At 43.6% G+C, this 19490-nt stretch overlaps 1 protein-coding gene across 1 annotated transcript in view; it reads left to right on the plus strand.

Annotated features, from left to right (window-relative positions):
- Positions 1-12920, plus strand: part of FAM204A (family with sequence similarity 204 member A) — a 313312-nt gene extending 300392 nt beyond the window's left edge. Inside the window, exon 7 of the mRNA XM_069239248.1 lies at positions 12217-12920. Within this exon, the coding sequence (XP_069095349.1) occupies positions 12217-12268 (52 nt within the window). The 3' untranslated portion in view covers positions 12269-12920. The remainder of the gene's footprint in view (positions 1-12216) is intronic.
- The last annotated feature ends 6570 nt before the right edge of the window (positions 12921-19490 follow it).

Genomic DNA, 19490 nt, shown 5'->3' on the forward strand with positions numbered 1-19490 from the left:
CCTTTCTCTAGCTTTCACCATAAGGCAGGCAGAGTTTTTATTTTTTTATTTTAAAAAAGCACTGGCAAAGTCAATAAGGTCTCGCCTCTGCAAAATTGACTTGCTTTGGCAGTGTTTTTCTAGACATGTTACACAGCAGCATGAGCTGCTGTGCAGCATATTATAAAGTTAAAAAAAGCTCTACGCTTGATCAACAATGGACATTTTGTAGCTCTTTTCTTTAAACTTAAAGCCATATTGTTCAACACGCGTTAAAAAAATTTGCCAAAAAAACAATAGATTTCACAGAGGCTAAACCTATTGGTTTTGCCAATGATTTGTTGCTTTTTCCGGTCTAACCATTCTTGTTCAACTCACATATTGTGATGCGTTTTCTCAAAGGTTTGCTTAACATGTTTTTCCCAGAACTCATTGTGATGTCACAGTGAGACCTTATCTTGGCTCTTATGTTTCTGATGTGTACTTCCTTTGAGTCATTACATAGCTGTTCCCTATGTCTGCTGATGATGAAGATTATTTTTTCATTGCAAAAATGTCAGCTACATGAGCATGCCTTATGTACAAGCTGGTGCTGAAGACCAGAGCATTATTTTCTCCTAAAGTTTGTCATCTCTTTTCTCGTCAGGCAATCAATCATACTTCCGAGGTTTTACCCCACCCCACCCCACCCCCAGTCACTCGAAAGAGGAGTACTTGACTCCATTTTTTACACCCCAAAAGAGCACTCTGTTTTCATATTTGTCATACTAAGGGCCATCGCATGGACGGTGAGCTCTTTGTGGGGTTCTCCGGGGCAAAGAAAGGCAAGGCAATGCAAAAGGACCATATCCAGGTGGATAGTCCTGTGCTTCTAGATCTGCTATGTGATAGTGAAAAACATCCTACAGCAGGGTTGAGGGCCCATTTCACCAGGGCCAAAACTGCTACCAATGCTTTGGCAGGGAGAACCTGTCCTGCCTATCTGTCAGGCAGCGACATGGGCATCGATGCACAGATTCGCAAACGTCTACTGCCTTAACAGTCAGGTATAACAGAAAGGACAGTTTTGGCCATATATGGTCCTGCAAGTCTGTGAAGTCTCGGTCATTCCACAGACCAGCCACCGGGGGAGGTACTGCTTTTTAATCTCACCTTCCTCACCTCCTCCCCATTCTGTGGAATGTCTCTTTTCTGTTCTAAAAGGTCCCACCTTAGAGCTGCGCACACTGGCATAAATAATTATTTTGGCGTTCTGCGTCCAAAGGCGCGGACAATTTCCACAAAGCAACAGACATCAAAGCACTTGGGTGGCACCTATATACATTTCCGGTTGTCACTTACAAGTCTATGTAGGTCCATGCTAAAAATGATCCAGTTCCAGTGTAGCGCCTGGTGCTGTTCTAATGAAGTCTGCAGTGAGATGGCGTATCCACCAGAAGGAGCGCTACCAAAGGTAATTTAATTGTCTGCCTGGGATTTTCTCTTCACAGGCACAATTACTAAAGGGCTTGAAAATAAACATTTTGGAAATTAAGTAACTGCCTGAAGATATACTTTCCTGTTTTTAATGTAAACACAGAAGTACATTTTGATTTGTGTATAGATTGACACTGAAAGCAGGAGAGCCTACCACTCCTCCAAATGAGAATTTATGCATAACATTTTAAATTTCTTATTGAAGGACCTCTGTAATTTGGCTTTATTAGGTCGAGTGCGCAAGTGCTTTGACCTGTTGTAAGTATTGTGAGCTTTTAACCACGCCCACCTCTCACCCATCACTTTCACTCTTTCGTGGGCTTGCCTTTCAAAAATCCCTTGATGTCACTGGTAATTCTTTAAGTTTGCCCTGCCTTGGGTCGGTTTTGTTTCCGCCTTGCAGACTGACCATTTTACGTGGATAATTGCATGAGTGCCAATATACTTCAGCAGGGTGAACTATTTTTTCGTTTGTCTCTCCCCTGCGTGCTCCACGGCAGCCATGGTCCTCACAACGCGAACAGCGCAAACTCAGTTGGTGGTATTGGAGTGCTGGTCACACTGTTACTTAATCAGAGTCATTTCTTTTTGCTCTCCCCTTTGCGCTCCATAGGCTTCCAAAAAACACTTATAATTCATATATGCTTTTCTAAAAAACACAGAAATCCACAAGGCAGCTTTCCCAGCACAGCCGGGAGAGCCGATGCTACATTATTCACTGCACTCAGAAAAAGTCACACCATAATGCTTTGCAAGCATTCTTTTTCACAACATTTTTGCCCATAGCGTTCAGCATGATGCACATTTTTTCTGTCTGAGTCATCTACGAGTCCCCACACTAGGTTAGTGGGACCCCAAAATAATAACCTCCCACCATTCAATACCATTTTAAGCTCTCGAATGGCTGGAACTTCTGTTTTACAGCCTGAAGTAGTTTGTGTTCTAATGGCTTTAGTATTACAGTAGGCCTGAAAATGTGTAATGCAGTACGCCCTCTAGGGCTAAATATATGGTTACACTGCAGTACTTTCAGTCATTTTCTTTTCATGTGGTTATGTCCTCTAGGGGCTAACTATATGGTAACATTACCATGTTTCTTACAAATGCTATTTTCATTGTGGTGTCCTCTAGGGGTTGTTTTGAGTATTACAGTCTAATGCCACTCATTTATTTCTGATAAAGGTTTTTATTGGGTTTATATGGTAATTTTGTATGTTTTATTAATCACTCCATATTGCAGTTATGACCATGATCCAGGCCAACGTAATATCCTATTACACTGTGACTGAATACTCTTGATATGTTTGGGTGACCATTCTAGTTTATTTCTCTCATTACTCCTCCGTGGCTGTCTTGTTTTGGGAGTTGTGTTAGCCAGTCAGCAACTCTGATGGTGGGGTGGTGAAAGTGGTATTCTATTGGAATTAGCATGGCAGATTTAAATTAGAATGCTAAATGGCAACATGTTCGTTTTTGGCTGCAGATAGAGGAAGAAGGTAAATGGAAGTGCTTTAGTTATATGCAGGGCCACTTGAATTATGTGGCAGGAAAAGACCAAATTATGAAGCAGGGTTGACCAATTTATGTGGCAAGAAAAGTCCAGTTATGAATTTACAACACCAATATCTCTAACTCAGGCAAATGCTCAACCCATTCCATTGCAAATGCTTGTTTCTTATAGAAACCAGTAATAAGGAAGAAAGGGCTACAATAGCTTCTTTTGGCAGTGTTTAAATGTGGCTCGAGTCCGCTGGTGCTAGTATGACATACCATGAGTAGTTCTTTAAAGTATACAGCGTGGCTGTGGTGCCGCTCAGCGGAGTATTTCTGTCTCACCATCTACCATGGGTTCTTTGGTGTATCATTCTGCTTCATTTGACATTGCAGTGGATGAGCGACTATTTTACATTTCAAAAGTACAGTTTCTCATCACACATTATATATTTTATCTCATAGACGCATTGCATACAGAAAGGAGTTTTTTATTGTTTCATGTTTCCACTGTAGAAAAATGGAGGCCGAACATATTGACTGTGCTAGTGCTTGATTTATTCTGTCACTGAATGGCAAAAACTACTACATAACAAAAACCCTTGTTCATGGGTTAGTATCCATAGCAGAATCCATGCCAAACATCTGATGATTTATTCAACACATGGTGGAGTGACTAGTTCCTTTGGGCAGTGGTTTGCCTAATTTGCTTTGGAGACTGGTGAAAGCATGACACAAAACTTTCCACATATGAAAACAGAATAAAATTATCCGAGGTGGTCCAATGACGTGCAACAGCTTAAGCCATTACTGGCCTTTTGGCCAACAACACTGTGCAGGCTGGGGTTAGAAATCACATAGCTAGAATTTTAAAAGTGAAATTAGAATTACTAGAATTCAATGTGATGTTTGTCAAAAAGAAAAACGTCAACACTGTCTGAAAACATCACAAAATATGCACCATCTCCTTGTAGGCATGCAAAGAGTGCAAGAAAACGGAAAATCTGAAACAAGTATACTGAAAAATAAAGTTTTAGGCTTTTAAGAACACAGGAACACAAATTAGCCTAGCGTAGCTCAGAAGTTTAACACTTTCACATGGCACTAGCTTATGGTCAGGCACTAAATTTTATATAGGATTATATGAATGATATCCATTTTTGTGCAGGCTTTGGTTCCCTAATCAATGTTAGTTTGTAACGAAGTGCCTGTTTTATATCTTGGCTGTTCCCTCCCTTCCAAGGCTATGGAGGTCTCAGCCATACCATAGTTTGACAACGGCAGAGACTACTCCATTTCTGCCATGGTCAAACTCTTCAGATGACCCGACGGAGTAAAAGTTGTTGGATATTTGGCTTTATGTCCGGCCACCTATATAGCTGATTTTCAATGCTCGGCAATGCCAGAGAATACCTGGTGTTAAGCGGCACTGAAAAGTGTTCAATGCCCCCTCGCAATAGGGGGAAACTCTCATGGCAAGGAAGGCATTGGGTTTTTTTATTTTGAAAAATAAATCCCTCTTTGGAATTTTCTTTTAGAAAATAAAAAGAAATGTGACTTCGACATACGGTTCTGTCGTGTTTGATGGAGCTGTCCAGCAAAGCAACAATGCATTGGCAGATACCACTGTGTTTCCTGTCAATGCATGAAATATCCGCTGGGGCACCGGACATTTCAGAATTCGGCATGCAGCACCTCCGTTAGGTCAGTGGAGTAATCTACTGGTTTTCCGTTCAGTTCGCCCTGATTTTCAAAAAGTTCAGTAAAGTGTTCACATTGTCAATGCACATATTTCTTACAGACAGGACCTTTGTAACTCAGATCCTGATTTAGAGATTGGTGGCAGGGGTTACTTCACAAATGTGATGGATAACCTGTCTGCCATAATACAGTCCCATTGTAGCTTATGGAGATCGTAATACAGCAGATGGGATATCCGCCACATTGGTAATGGTGTAACCCGTCTGCCAAACTCTACATCAGGACCCTAGTGTATTTGGAACTTCCAACAAAATCAATTACAAAGTCACAAATGGTTCTGAATGCACAAACCCGACAGATATTAAACAGTGGCAAATTCAGTTTCATCTCAGGTCAAAGGCTTTTGCCTAGTTCATAAAGCCCTGTACAAGGTAAGGATGACCCTCAAACAAGGCGTTTCTCTTTTTGCTCTCCGAAACGCAATCTGAGATAGGAACAGGCATTACTGGTAAATGCACCTAGATTTTGCAGATCAACAATAGAAGGACTTTACTTAAATTTAGGTAGCTGGTCAAGAACTTATTTTTAATATGATCGGACTTCTTAGTGCATTCCCCGCTCTTAAATTGAGATTCTTTTTATTTTTCTTTCTGACAGCGCTGAGGTACCCGCTGATTTTTGTGCTTTATAAAAAAGCATAGATAATAAACAATAAAATAAATTAAATGAAATTGAACATAGTACAGTCATCCAGAAGTCAGCTGCGCACAGTGCAAGTGGATTGCAACATTTACATTCTGCAGCTTGTTCTTTAAATTAAATGTGCATGCATCACATGCAGTTCAACAAAAGCAACACATTTTGTAAAAACTGAAGCATACAATTCATGTGCATTTTTAGTGTAAACACTGATAAATACTGATTTTCAAAGATTTGGAAAACATTGGAAACACTCAAATGTATTCTATAAAAAAAATAATTATAAAGAGAGGAAAACATAACTAAATATTGAGTTGCACGGCAGTGTTGCTTGAATAAATTTACTTGCAGCATTTTCTTATTATCAGTTTAGGTAGAATGTCTCAGTGGTGTGTCTTATCACTTTGAAAGCTCTCAACAGCACTTTATCACAACAGAGTATAAATAGGTTGCAGCACTTAAATTTATTTCTTCCCTATGAACCACTCGGTCACTAAAGACCATCAAAGAGCTAGAAACACTGGTAAGAAACCAAGGAAGGGCTCTAAAGACGAATAGCATGAAGAAAGGGTTTGTAAAACTAGAATGATTTAAGAGTTCTTCTAAAAGCAAGTTGGTTTTACCAACTAAAAAGATCTAAGGGAAAACTGTTTTACAGCGTTGTACAAAGATAAATTGTAGGCTAGACACCCGTACTGCTTAACGTAAACCTAGTTACCTACGGCAAAACGATGATGCTAAATCGGAAGATGCATGTATTAGTGTATTTTGCAAATCTGTCTTTGAGCGCAGGCCTTTTCTATCCCTTAGCAGATTCCGTGACTCAGTCAGAGGGTTTTAACTTACACTTTCTTTTTAACCGGGAACCAGTGCAGCTTCCTTCTGGTGGATGACACATGGCCATATTTCCTCAGTCCAGTTGTTTTCCTAGCGATAACAGCATCCTCAGGTAGATCCAGGTAATAGACCAATACAATAGTCACTGTATGATAAAACGCAGAAAGGTATGACTCCAGCTTGCAGTGCCTGGCTACCATAAACCATGAATTTAGGAGCAAGTTAATGCATCATTTTGATCTTCCAGCACTAGTCTTTTGATCACAGTAACTCCCCTAATTGATTCCACCTTGAGTGCTGGATTAGGGGACCAACCCAGAAAGAGATGGAGCAGATAGATTCCGGACTCGTTTGTCTATTCTGAACTACAAAAGATGTGAACAAATTAGTTGCTTTGACATATATGTCTTCTTTTTAGAATGTCATTGTCCGCCTTCTTGAATGTGGCAGAAATATTTCACAATATGAGACACAGTGCACTTCCTTTGGCAGAAAGGTCTCACGATATGAGACACTATGCGTCCTCTTTATCAGTTATTTTTCTCATGTTATTATTCTCATTTCGTCCACAATCAGTGATTAAACTATCTAAGTCTGAAACCTAGTTGCCAGGTGTCTAGACTCTGCAACTTCTTTAGAAAAGACAACACCTACTTTGCCACAATTCTTTCTAGAATTTTCGTTAATGCTGGTAACAATGTAATAGGACAGTAATTGTTTAGTTCTGAGGATACTTCTAACTGCAGATTCCTGTCCTTTAGACTATCCCCAGTTGCCATACTGGGTCTAAAAGATTGAAACAGTTTTGCTCCTGTGCACTAACAGGTGGCATTGTGTGGCTCCCACCAACTTTCTTCCTCCCTGTAGGCGACGGGCTGTGTTGCCTATAAGCTCTACCATGCGTGCTAAATTCAGCTCTTTTCTTTCCATGCCTTCAAATGCTGATCTGGAGGTCGCTGTCACCCTTTTCCGTCAGTTGACAAGTTTTTGCTTCAGAATTCTTTTTTCCTTTGTATGAGGGAACTATGCCGACTCCTAAAACTTCAGGGTTTAAGCCTTGGAGTGGCTGTTGCAAACAGATGCCTGTTTTAGAGCTCCACAAGTTCTGCCTCTGGTGTTTGGGTTCAGCGCACAACGCCAGGTCTTACTATGAGCCTAAATGCAATCCCAGATCTCGAAGATGTACTTTATCAAACACAGTAAAAAGCCTCTGAAGTTGTGCTCCTGCTCAAAGTTGAGGGCACAAACCAATTCCCAACTAGAAAGGATGTTACTGCGACAGGTCCTTGTTGAGGCTAAGCCTTCCTGTAAATCAAAATCACAGCAGAAGCACAAGAAGGCCAAGCAGCATTCATCCCAGTCCTGCCACTCTCAACCTGAGAAGTCGCAAGGACACCAGGGAGCCTCAGGGACACGTTCCCAGTCCCCTGGCAAAAAGCCAACCCCACAACTAATCTCAATGCACACAGTTTCCATGTCCATCAGCGGTCTCATAACAGACTGAGGGCTTGAGAGAGGTCATGTTTGGAATTGTCAGTGCCCCTTGGGCCTCAAGGATCCAAGGAGGGCTCAAAGCAAGTCTGACTGTTGCACCGTCTTTGTCTCTGAAAAATGTGTTGGTTTCTGCTCAGACGCCAGAGCCAACTTAGAATCCAGCAACAAAAACCACGCCAGTTGCTGTAACATCAGTGCCAGCACCAACATTGCCAGACAACTATATTCCTATAATCCTCTCTGACTTCGAACGGAATCTATCTCAGCCTGACCAAGGTTGGGTTTGACAACATACCAACACACCTGGCCCCAATTCATTTTGACTCTGGCAGAACCATGCCTTTGCCACAGAGCCATGCGCTCACAGTCCAGAGGCTTTTCTGTTCGGACTCTAATCAGAGCCAATCAGCTTATTTGGAATGACAGTAGTGATGGAGGGGAGTACTTTCCCCACCATGTTTATGGGGACAATTTATACCTAGATTTGCAGAATGCCAGTCCCTGGATTCTGGATTGTGCTCTCACCTGGAACACCAACATAAGGGAGTGCAGCCTTTGCTACAGTAATACGATGTGCGGGACTTAAAGCTGCCAATGGTGAAGTCAAAACTAACATATCTACAGAGGTTTTGAAATCAAGACAAACTTTGTCTGAACCATTACTTCCATTTCATGAATCCCTGACTGAGACCCTTCTAGGCATCTGATCTAAGCCCTGTTCCCTGCCATGCAGTGAGGAGGCACATTGCGAGATGCCACACGCCAGTGCCAGGGAACCCAAAGTTATTGACGCAGCATCTTTTGGTTCAGGGTTTTTTGGTTCAGGCTTTCAGCAGTAGGATGAACCCCCCTCTTGTTCCATAACTCCTCCTCACAGAGTGTCAAAGCATCAGGAAACGTTTGGAAAGTGGATTTTTCTGTGTCCAGCCTAACCCTCCCATCAGTCATTGCCAGCTGCTTGCTGGAGAGTCATACCCATGCTTTATGGGACATGGTTGGTGAAATCTTGCTGGCGGTGTCTGAGGAATTTTCAGGCCAATTTGTCTAAAGCTGTCCTGGATGCCACAAAGTACATCACCTGCTCTGGTCTGGACACTACTCATTGTGGGGGCATAGCAGTTGGCATTGGTGTGATGCTTCAGCTGCACTCTTAGATGCAGTTCATGAATTTCTCTATTGATGTGGACATGCCATTGGATGGGCCTCGCCTGTTTTCCAAGAAGGCCAATGTTGGAATGGTTTGAAGGAAGGCCACAATTGCTTTCCTAGGCCATTTTACTCATGCACGACAGTATCATCAAGTTTCATCCCTTTTGGTGCAGTATGCAACCCTCTGGAGGGTTGCATACTGCACTGACGTTAAGGCCCAACACCCCTGCAAAAGGCACTCCAGTTATTTTGGGGTCTGGCTGCAAACACGCTGACAACACTCAGGCCATCTGGGACACCAACCTTCCCAGTCCCCCACCCCACTAGCATCCACCTCCAAGCCTCCTTCGCTGCACATGACCACCATGTGAGAAGTAAAATCAGATATGTCCTCAAAGGGTGGCAAAAGCTAATATCCAACAGGTGGGTCCTTTAGATCATCCAACAAGTATATGCCCTGCTATTCCTTTTTAACCTGCCACACCTTCCACCAACATCAGAACATCTCCCATGAAAGGCACTTGTCCATCTTGCTTCAAGAAGGGCATGCTCCATTGGCCAAAAGAGACATAGTCAAGGTCCCGGCCCAGGCCCAGGAAACATGGACTGGCTGTTACTCATATAGTATTCTCATGCTAAAAAAGAATGGATGCCTTTGTCCTATTTTAGATCTCATGTCAGCCATCAGACGTTATCTGTGGTTCACAGTGGACCAGGAGCACTTTCAGTTGTGGTGCTCCATATTGGCCTCAAACATTACATTTGGGTGTGTGGAAAAGTGAGGCACTGGTTGCAGAACACCTTTGAAGTCTGGGTGTGCGAGTCTTCCCTTACCTGAAGACTGTTGGAGGTAGGCCTACTCTTAAGCAGTTGTAGAACTTCTCCAGTCAATGATGAACCTGCTAAGTTTGTTATGGTTTATAATCAATGTAACAAAGTCACACCTGACTCCTTTGCAGATATCCCACTCATAGGAGTCATCCTGGATAAGGTGCAGTTTTGTGCTCATCCCCCACCAAAAGAAATTCTGTCCTGTATCTCAGTGTGGCTGGCATTAAGGTCTATTAACTTCCTGCGATCTACTGGTTAACCATACCAGCTGGCGCATGCAGGCTCTGTTGTTGGATCTGAAGCCCCAGTGGGCATGGGGAACTTGTCAGATTCCATTCATGTTTCAGAGGAGGCTGCAAACAGTATGCAGTGGTGGCTGCTAGACCTTGATTGTGCCAGTGGCAGACCCCCCTCCTTACCCATTAAGTACTGAGGGTGGTCATGGATCCATTGCCACTGGCTTGAAAGAGGGGTGAAAATCAGAGGACTCTGGTCTCTGGCGGAAACTCGCCTCCACCTCATTTGTTTTTTGGAATTCCAGGTGATCTACTTGGCATTGAAGGCCTTCCTACCATCCATTAAAGGGAGTCTAGTGCAGTTATTCACAGGCAACCCCACCACCCTGTGGAATTGCAATGAGCAGTGCAGAGTTGGGTTGTGAGTCCTGTGCGTGCAGAAGGTTCTGCACCTTTCAGGAAGTAGCTGACTGACCAGGGCATTTCTCTGTTCATAAACCATATGGTGGGATCGCTAAACACCAGGGCAGACAAACTCACTTGCCAACGTCTAGCAGATCACAAATGGCAGTTATATATAGATGTTGCGCAGGGTGTATCCAGCAATGGAAGAACCCTGGCTTGATCTTTTCACCACTTCTGAGAAGTGTGCATTGTTAGCATTTTTGTGCGCTTAAATTCCCCAAAAGACTCTTGGAGATTCATTCCGCCTAGAGTGGCGTCCAGGACTCCTTTATGACTTTCCGCCTCTTTCTCTTGGTTTGAGTTCTTAAGAAGATCAAGACCGATTGGACCGAAGTCTTCCTAGTGACTCCAAGTTGAGGCCAGGAGGGTGTGGTATTTAGAATTTCTGGACATCTGTCACCTGATCAAGCTGCTGCTTCAAGAAGATCTGCTGTTGCAGCAACAGGACAGGGTCCTGCACCTGGGATCCACGGTCTTCATGTTAGTGATTGAGTGGCAGCAGCTTGTTTCATGAATATACCTCCCAAACACGGAAACGATGTATGCTGAGACAAATTTGTGGCTTGGTGCAGCACCAGCCCGAGTGACCTGATACAAGCTAAGCTGTCTGAAGTGTTGTTTGTTTTCCCAGCAAGGGCTTCCGTTGGACACTATTAAAGGGTATTTGCCTGCTCATTCGGCTTTTTTAAGTTTGCCAGATCATCCTTCTTAATTTAAATCACACATTGTGATGAGATTTCTGAAAGGTTTATGTTTTCTGCCAAAGACCGTTGTGATGCCATTGTTGGACTTGAATTTGGTTCTCAGTTTAATCATGTGTATCCCATTTGAGCTAATGCATAGCTGTCCCCTGCACTGCTTGACCGTGAAATCTGTCTTTTTGATGGTGGCTAAAACATTTGCTTGCTGCATGAATGAGCTGCAGGTACCCTCGGTTCAGCCACCTTACACAACATTGTTTTCCAGACAACCTAGTGTTTAGGACTTGAGCTCCATTTCTGTTGAAAGCACTAGCACCATTCCATGATGCTTAGCCTCTCACCCTTCTGAATTTCTTTTCCCCACCTTACCCCTCAAAGGAAGATAAGAGACTCCACTCCAAGAGACCTTTCAGTTTCTACATTGCTCATGTCAGGGACCATTGAGTGTATGATCTACTCTTTGTGGGCTTCTCGTTAATAAAATAGGGGAAGGTAGTGCAGAAAAGAACCATCACTAGGTAGATATTCCTCTGCATTCGAATCTGCAACGCAGTAGATAAGAAACTGCCATTTGAGGAATTAGGGGTTCCTTCCACTTGAGCCAAGGCTGGTTCACGTGGAGTATCTGTACTGGACATTTGTCAGGCTACTACGTGAGCATCAGTGCATACATTCATGAAGCACTATGATGTTAACAGTCTGGTCTGTTGGGACCAGATTTAATACTGCAGGACGTTTTCATCCGAGCCATTCCACAGACCTACTAACTTGAGTGGTACTTCTTTAGTGTTTAATCACAAGGTGAGGAGTATGCAGTGAGAAGTATTTACCAGAAGAGTAAGTAACGTTCTTTCTGGTGGGTACTCTGTCTACTGGAGGTTAGCACGCAGAGCTGCAGGATACCAAATACTGGCATGAAGTACTGCTTTTGAGTGACTCGTTCAAGTCTGACGCCTGCAGGAAAATCTACAGCCTGAGGAATCTACTGTTAAGAGTTTGCACCAGATACAGAGTTACCAAAGGTGAGTAACTTGTTACTTCTGTACACTTTTTCAGATGTTTTTCTGTACACTTTTTCAGATGTCTTTTAAGACTGAAGACTCGGTATGTGTAATGTATAGTCCGCTGATAAAACCACGCCTTTCCTTCTGTTTCAGATTTGAAGCCAAGCAGAGATGGGAAACCAAGAGCAATATGGGGTATATGTAGTACTGCATACTTGAATCATCAGATAAACTTTGCACGGCAGTGATGGTGTTGTTCCCGGAAGAAATAGCCCTACATTCACCTGCATCTTAACGTTCAGACCCACCCTGACAAGAGGAAGGGCTCTTTGGCTACACTGATGAAACAAAGAGGACTGAAAAAGGCACGTTTTATATAGGAAGGAGGAACTTAAGTCAAATCTTAAGAAAAGAGTTCACTGGTCCAGTTGTTTTTCGGCTCTTTGTACAAGAGAAAGTTAGTTTGCATTAGTTGTAATGAAATGTGGATGGATTTATATCTCTTACGAGGCTTCTGTGGAGACCAGTGTGCATTTGGAACTTCCACTGTTGCAACCATTGCAGTATCAACTTAGTCTTCCATTCTCGGGACACCAATACATTGAGTAACTTTGAGTTTTGTGATAGTAACAGTTCATTTCTCACAGGGTTTTGGGCCAGTGATTGTATTTTATTTAGGTTAAAGTACCTCTGACATAATATTATGCTACAACAATCAGCGGAGGTGTTTCAAGATATTGAAGTCCCTAATGAGTGGGAATCCGCTCCTCCTTTTGGGATTTGCCCGCAGACAGCTTTGCCTGTTTTGTGTCAAAGACCTATTGGCTTTAATACATTAAAAAAATATACATATTTTAGGCTTTGCATTGGCCCTTTGTTTGCTTTCGAGTGTATGGTTTTCTTGTCTTTCTCATTTTCTCTGCTTATTTGATGTTTTCCTCCGACCTTTTTTTGCTTGTCATTTCTTCTTTGTCGTGTTCTGACTGAATGACTCGAGTCCATTACGTCCTTCACAGGCCCCAGCTCGTCCCTTGATTCTCCTGCCTGTCCCTCTTTACTGTTTTTTATTATTAATCCCTCACTGGGCTCCTCCATTGCTCCCCTGCCTTTGTCGTGTTTGCACCTTTAACCATCTCCTCTGCTCCCTTGATCTCTCGGCCTTTGTGTTTTTTTTGTCTTTGTTTTCAGAGGAGTCTGGCAGCTGCAATTTGCTCGCAGATCTCTCATTTCCTTAAATGAGCATTCGCATCCGCATTCCTGGAACGGTAAATTTAAAAAAATGTAAGATACGTCATTATGCTGGGGGGGGCACATTAGTGTTAATTGGCACTTGTGCGTGTCTGTTAGGCATATACTTGTTCAAATCATTGTGCTGGTTTTTTTTTTATGCACAGCAGCATCAGCAACAAGCATTGGAAAAGCCACTAAGCCTTTCCTATGCAAGGGCTATTGGCTTTGCCAATGTTTTTTAGGCATGTTGTTCACCAGCGTGGCTGTTGTTAAACATGGCTAAATGTTAGTGGCATAGAGGAGAGTGGCGTGGAGTGTCAGAGAGTGGAATGACGAAGAGTGTTGTAGAGTGGAGTGGCAAAGAGTGTTGTGTATAGTGGAATGGCATAGTATGGCGTAGAAGGACTGGTGTAGAGTGCCTTGGCATAGAGTGTTGCAGTGTATAGTTGCATTGAGTGCAGTGGCATTGAATTCAGCGGTGTGCAGTGGCATAGAATGCAGTGGTGTGGATGAAAGTGGTGCAGAGTGGAGTGGTGCAGTGTAGAGTGAGTAGAGTGATGCAGAGTGCAGTGGCATAGAGTAGAGTGGAGTGGAGTGGTGTAGAGTTGAGTGACACAGTGCAGTGGTGCAGAGTAGACTAGCATAGAGTTGTGCAGAGTAGAGTATAGTGCCATAGATTGCTGTGGGGTAGAGGGGTGTAGTGAAGAGTAGAGTTGCGTAGAGTTCAGTGACGAGTGTGCATTGTTGCTGAGTAGAGTGCAGTGGTGTAGAGTGCAGTAACAGTGCAGTTGTTAAGAGTGAATTGGTGAAGAGTGCAGTGGTTAAGAGTAGAGTGGCGTAGAGTGCAGTGGCATAGAGTAGATTGTTTTAGAGTATTAAAGTGGCGTAGTGTGGAGTGATGCAGGGTAGAGTGCAGTTGCATACAGTGGCATAGAGTGTAATAGCGTAAAGTGGTGTGGAGTGCAGTGGTGCAGAGTAGATTAGAGTGGCATACAGTGGATTGGCGTTGAGTGTATGGGCATACAGTTGCATGTTACAGAGTGAAGTGCACTGGCGTAGATTGCAGTGTTGCAGAATAGCGTAGAGGTCAGTGGCGTAGAGTGAAGTTGTGCAGAGTGAATTGGTGTGGCCTATATTGGAGTGGTCAAGAGTGCAGGGGCGAAAAGTGCAGTGGTGTAGAGAAGAGTGGCAAGAGTGCATTGGCACAGAGTAGAGTGGTGTGGGGTAGAATAGAGAGGCGTAGAGTGCAGTGGTGCAGAGTGCTGTGGTATGGAGTGGTGTAAAGTGGAGCGGTGCAGATTATAGTGCAGTGTTGTGGAGTGGTGAAGAGTAGAGTGGAGTACACTGAAGTGTTCATGGTGTGGTAGCACACTGCTATTACAGACAACATATTTTCAATTGAAATGACCATTACATTTACACAGACAAACAGTTTTTACTAATAAAACTATACAATGCACAGATGAAAATGTGTGGAAATTGCGTCACCTAGTTTAATGACTCGTTTTGATCATATCAAAATATTTGTTTCCAACACACTTCTGAAATAACAAAAAATGTGCTTCATCTGTGCGTTCATAATTCTGATATATTCTGAAATACTTACACAGTACATTTAAACATTATTTTATTATTATTTAGGATTTGTAGAACACAGCCTTTTAGTGAGTGTCCCGGCACTGACTGCACGGCTAATTTCAGCATGATTTGTGGTTTAGAAAGCGGACCCAAAGAGCCATGTTTTGAGGAGTCGCCTAAGGACCTGGATGTCCTCTGTGGCCCGAAGCTGTTCCAGGAGGGCATTCCAATTCCTTGCAATGAGGAATTAGTGGGAGCTGCCGCCTCATTTTTAGGGTTGAGCCTGCGTTGCATTCGCTCGCGCATGCGTTTCGCAGCGAGACTCTTTTGTATTTAGAAAAGGGCTTGGAGCCCAGTCAACTTCACGTCAGTGTTTTTTATTGGGCCGTGAGCTTCCCTAATAAAATCTGCTTGCTTTCATTAGTCGAAGGCACGCATATGTCATGCCTTTTCCGGTGGCTAGCCCTCCTCCAGCGCAGCGACCAAGTACAGAAAACATGCGAGGCTCGCTGTTTTCCATCCGGCTCGTGGACTTTTTTTTCTCTAATTTACGACCCTGATCTCGCTTGGCAGAAGTCGAGCGCTTTACATACTTGATTTCACTTTTTCGGGTTATGTACATAAATGCACTTTTGCCCGATAGGTGAAAAGTCGGGTTAGGAGTTTACAACGCGATCAGCTCTAACATGAGCTAACGCGAGACCCGTTGCATTGTAAATGCTTGTTTCCTTCTGTTCACATGTTGTCATGTGCTAGGAAAAAAACCTCTTTCCAACCCCTGTATCCAGAAAGATTGTCACATAAATCCTCTGACTTCGAAGTCAGAGAAAGAAAAGTTAACAAGCTCCCTTGAAAGACCGCACCTGAAATTTGACCTCGGTGTTTGAATGTACAGCAAATGTGACGAGATAAGAACAAGATTTAAAGGCCTGTTAGCAGGAAGCAAGTTTGTGGAAGGATACAGAAAATACAGTTAAGGCAACAGGAGGGACAAACTGAACCTGGAGAACTTAAAGCAAATCAAGCCAGCAAATGGAAAGCCAGAACGTATGAGGTTCAAACCACAAAGCCAATAACAAGTGGAATGTATCCCAAGATCTGCTTTATGAAAGTTCCCAAGATATCTTTAGCAAACCTGACACCTGTGCTGTCTGGTAGGCTGCAGCCCGAAATTCATTGGCAAAGCCAATAGGTTAGACCTTTCAACTTTACAAATGTTTGTTTTGCATAGCCAACAAGCACTTGTTATGATACAAGCAGACTTGTCATGTAAACAAGGTACCGAGATGTAAGATCGCTTACGTAAGCAAACAGCAATGTGACATCAAAGAGGCAGGAACTATATCATGTAATTATTTCGGAACTATAGTGATCCACACTGGCATAAGTACTGCTGCTATTACAATTTAGATGCATGTAAAGATGTGGTTGTATCCTAGCATGGCCTTCAACCCACCATCAAAGAGTAGACTTGTACTTCAGACATGAATTCACTTTCTTCCTCCGCAGGCGGAATTTACCAGTGTGCACTGTCAATGCGATTAACATAATGAACAACCTCAAAAAGAGCATCCAGCATTCACCTTCTCAGACACTTCCTGAAATCCCAGTTACCTCAAATGTTTAACCCTTTCACTGTTATCCTGTTTGTGCACCTCTTACCGGAACTTTTTTTTTAAATAATTGAGCTCTAGATCGTTTAAACAGATGTACCTCTTCAGCCTCTTTGTGCGCCAATACAAACTATATGTGTTTTTTATGGCCTATTCAAGGCTGTGTGCTTGTGCAAGCCCTGCACCAGTCTCTCACTGCGGTATTTTCATTTTTATTACAAATTTGCACAGTATTCTGTTCCGTTGCTCAAATGGGCAAGCATACATCCCTGATTGCTCAGCAAGGAAATGTTGCCCTAAACTTCTGGAGTCGCCATTCCAAAATTGTGCGAGTTTTCCAAGGGAATTTAGTCTGCACGGTTAGTTATGGAACATTATTTCAGATCACTGAATTGTGGCAGAATCTGGATTTAGGGTGCACTGTTCATTTGATGATAGGTATCAAGCTCAGAACTATATGGAAAATAAAGACGTGTATGTTTTTGAATTCTGTACTACATAAGGAATCCAATCGGGACTTGCTTCCATTCCACCAAAGAGACTGTTTCAGCCCCGGTACCAATGCACTCTGTTTTCTTAGTCTGTTGGCAATGGCAGGTCAAAGCCTTTAGGGAGGCCATGCTGTGCATCTTTGGCACACTTTAGGTTCCCTTTGGTGTGCATTGGAGTTTCAAGGAGCCGTAGAGGCCTTCATTCACATTACCGCCAATAGATACGTTCTTGGTGCCATCTGTGTCCCTCAATGCCCGCTTCCAGTTCTGCACGGGCGTCAATACCAACTTTTTCTCAGAAACCAAAATTTGCACCAGTCCTTCAGGCCTCTGTGCCAGCACAAACAGTGCTGGCAGCGACAAAGGATCAATAATCTATTGCAGTGTGGAACTCTGAACCACATTCATCTTGACCGAGGCAATGTCCCTGCCCAGACATGACGTAGCCAATTTTCAGTCCCTCCGACTTGGATACAGTACTATTGCTGCTCACTCATTCATGGAGACTGCACCAACTTTTTGACTGGAACTCCAACCAGATTTTGCCGCATGGAATAAATAATGTGGTTGATGAGGATGAGTTCACCCCACCCAAAGATGAGGATATCTGGTATGTGGACATGTGGAGATGTAAGTGGACTGAATATGTAAATGTAATGTAAATGTGATGAAGATTTTTAAAGTGTAACATACCCAAGGAAATGTGCTTCTAGGCGCTGTGAATCTGAGTCCAGTGGATCACATGCTGAAAGTCAGAAAAAAATTAGGGGTCTCTGAATAGACATGGTTTTAGGGCTTTGAGGAAACCTGCTGGTGACTGTATGGTACTTTGATTGGGCGAAATTTGGTTCCACGGATTAGCTCCTAGTCTGCAAATGAACAACATCCGCCCGATTCAAATAATATTTGGGTGGTAGAAGGTGCAAAAATGGGAGGATTTCAAAGCTCTCATAGGAGAGTAGGGAGTAATCATTTTTTGAATGCTGCTGATGCCCTCATTATGAATGCCTCTGTGGGTAAGAGATAGAATCTTAAATTTGATTCCCTTCCTTATTGCAAGCCAACGTAATGCCATTCTTTTTAGGTGAGATGGAGGACTTTTTTCTGTTTTTTGGAAGAGTGTGAGTCTGGTTGCTGGGTTTGTGGAATCCTAAATTTTGGGATGAAATTCTGTGGGAGGCTGTGGTATAACGAGTTGGCCTAGTTCAATCTAAAGGTGATGAGGGCATGCATCACCATTTTCCTAGCAGTCGAAGGAAGACACCTAGTCACCTTTCCAAGGAAGACACTCTGGGGGTCATTATGAACCCTAGCGGTTCAGCTTGTCATGCCGGTGGCGGGTGAAAAGACCACCACCAGCATGGTGAGCTGAACCGCCATAATGAACACATGGAGCTCCTTCACTGCCAGGCTGCTTCCGACAGGCAGCCTGACGGTGGAGGGAATCACTGTCCGACAGGGCAGCGATGCTGCCCCTCGGATAATGATCCCTACTGCCACCAGCCTTTCCCTGGTGGGTTCCCCCGCCAGAGAAAGACTGGTGGAAGGGTGCACTGCCCATGCGCTTGGCATGGGCAGTGCAGGGGCCCCTGTGCAGTGGCCCATTGCGCGGGTCACTGTCCGATTTATGGGCAGTGATCTGCGCGATGGGTGCAGCTGCACCCGCCGCACAGAGGCATTGACGCCGGCAGTGTCCCAGCCATGCATTTTGCTGGGCCGGAGGGCGTAAACAATGTTTCCGCCGCTGGCCCAGCAGAATGTTCTTTATGCGGCCGGCAGGGTCCCAGGGGGGCTGGCGGTCAGTTAAATGACCGCCAAACGGAACACGGCAGTAAACACCGCCGTGTCATTTATGAGGGCCTTAGTCTCCTTTCCAAGGGTTTTGATGATACCAAACCAGGTAGCGGTTATCAATATAACCTGTTGTTTAGAAGATAGCTCTTTATCAAATTTAATTCAGAGATTTCTAACCACGTCTGACTAGGTGGGATGTGAGCCCAGCTCAGTTGGCCACCAATTTTGGGACCATAGCCATTGATGTTTTCCCAAGATTATTATTTCTGGGTTATTTCTGGATTTAATGTTAGACATTGGTCTTTCAGCCACGTGGAGACACAGACAATACTTAAACCACTTCACAAGAACTTTGATCATCGGATAGCGGCTCAATCAAATCTGTGCAAAATCAAAACTTTGAAACAGAGTAGCCAGTGGGCTTATGCAGCTATTAAAGAGTCTAAGGTTCTGTGATGATCCTGGTGAACCCCGTGCTGGAAGGGAGTTGGTTTTGAGGAAAAACGTGGCAGGTGAATGGATTGAGTTTGACTGGATTAAAAGTTCTTTATCCAAGAGGTGGCTTGGCTAAAGAGCTGGCTTGCCCTCCGACTCAAACATCGGATAGTCTTTAATACCTCAACCAATACTGAGTTGGTCCCCCAAAACCACTCCTCCCCTCGGATCAGCAACTGAGAAAAGCACATCTTTAGCCTTGGTCTTCAAGCAAGCTTCTGAGTTT

Source organism: Pleurodeles waltl, chromosome 6 (genome assembly GCF_031143425.1).
Source record: "Pleurodeles waltl isolate 20211129_DDA chromosome 6, aPleWal1.hap1.20221129, whole genome shotgun sequence".
Lineage (NCBI taxonomy): Eukaryota > Metazoa > Chordata > Amphibia > Caudata > Salamandridae > Pleurodeles > Pleurodeles waltl.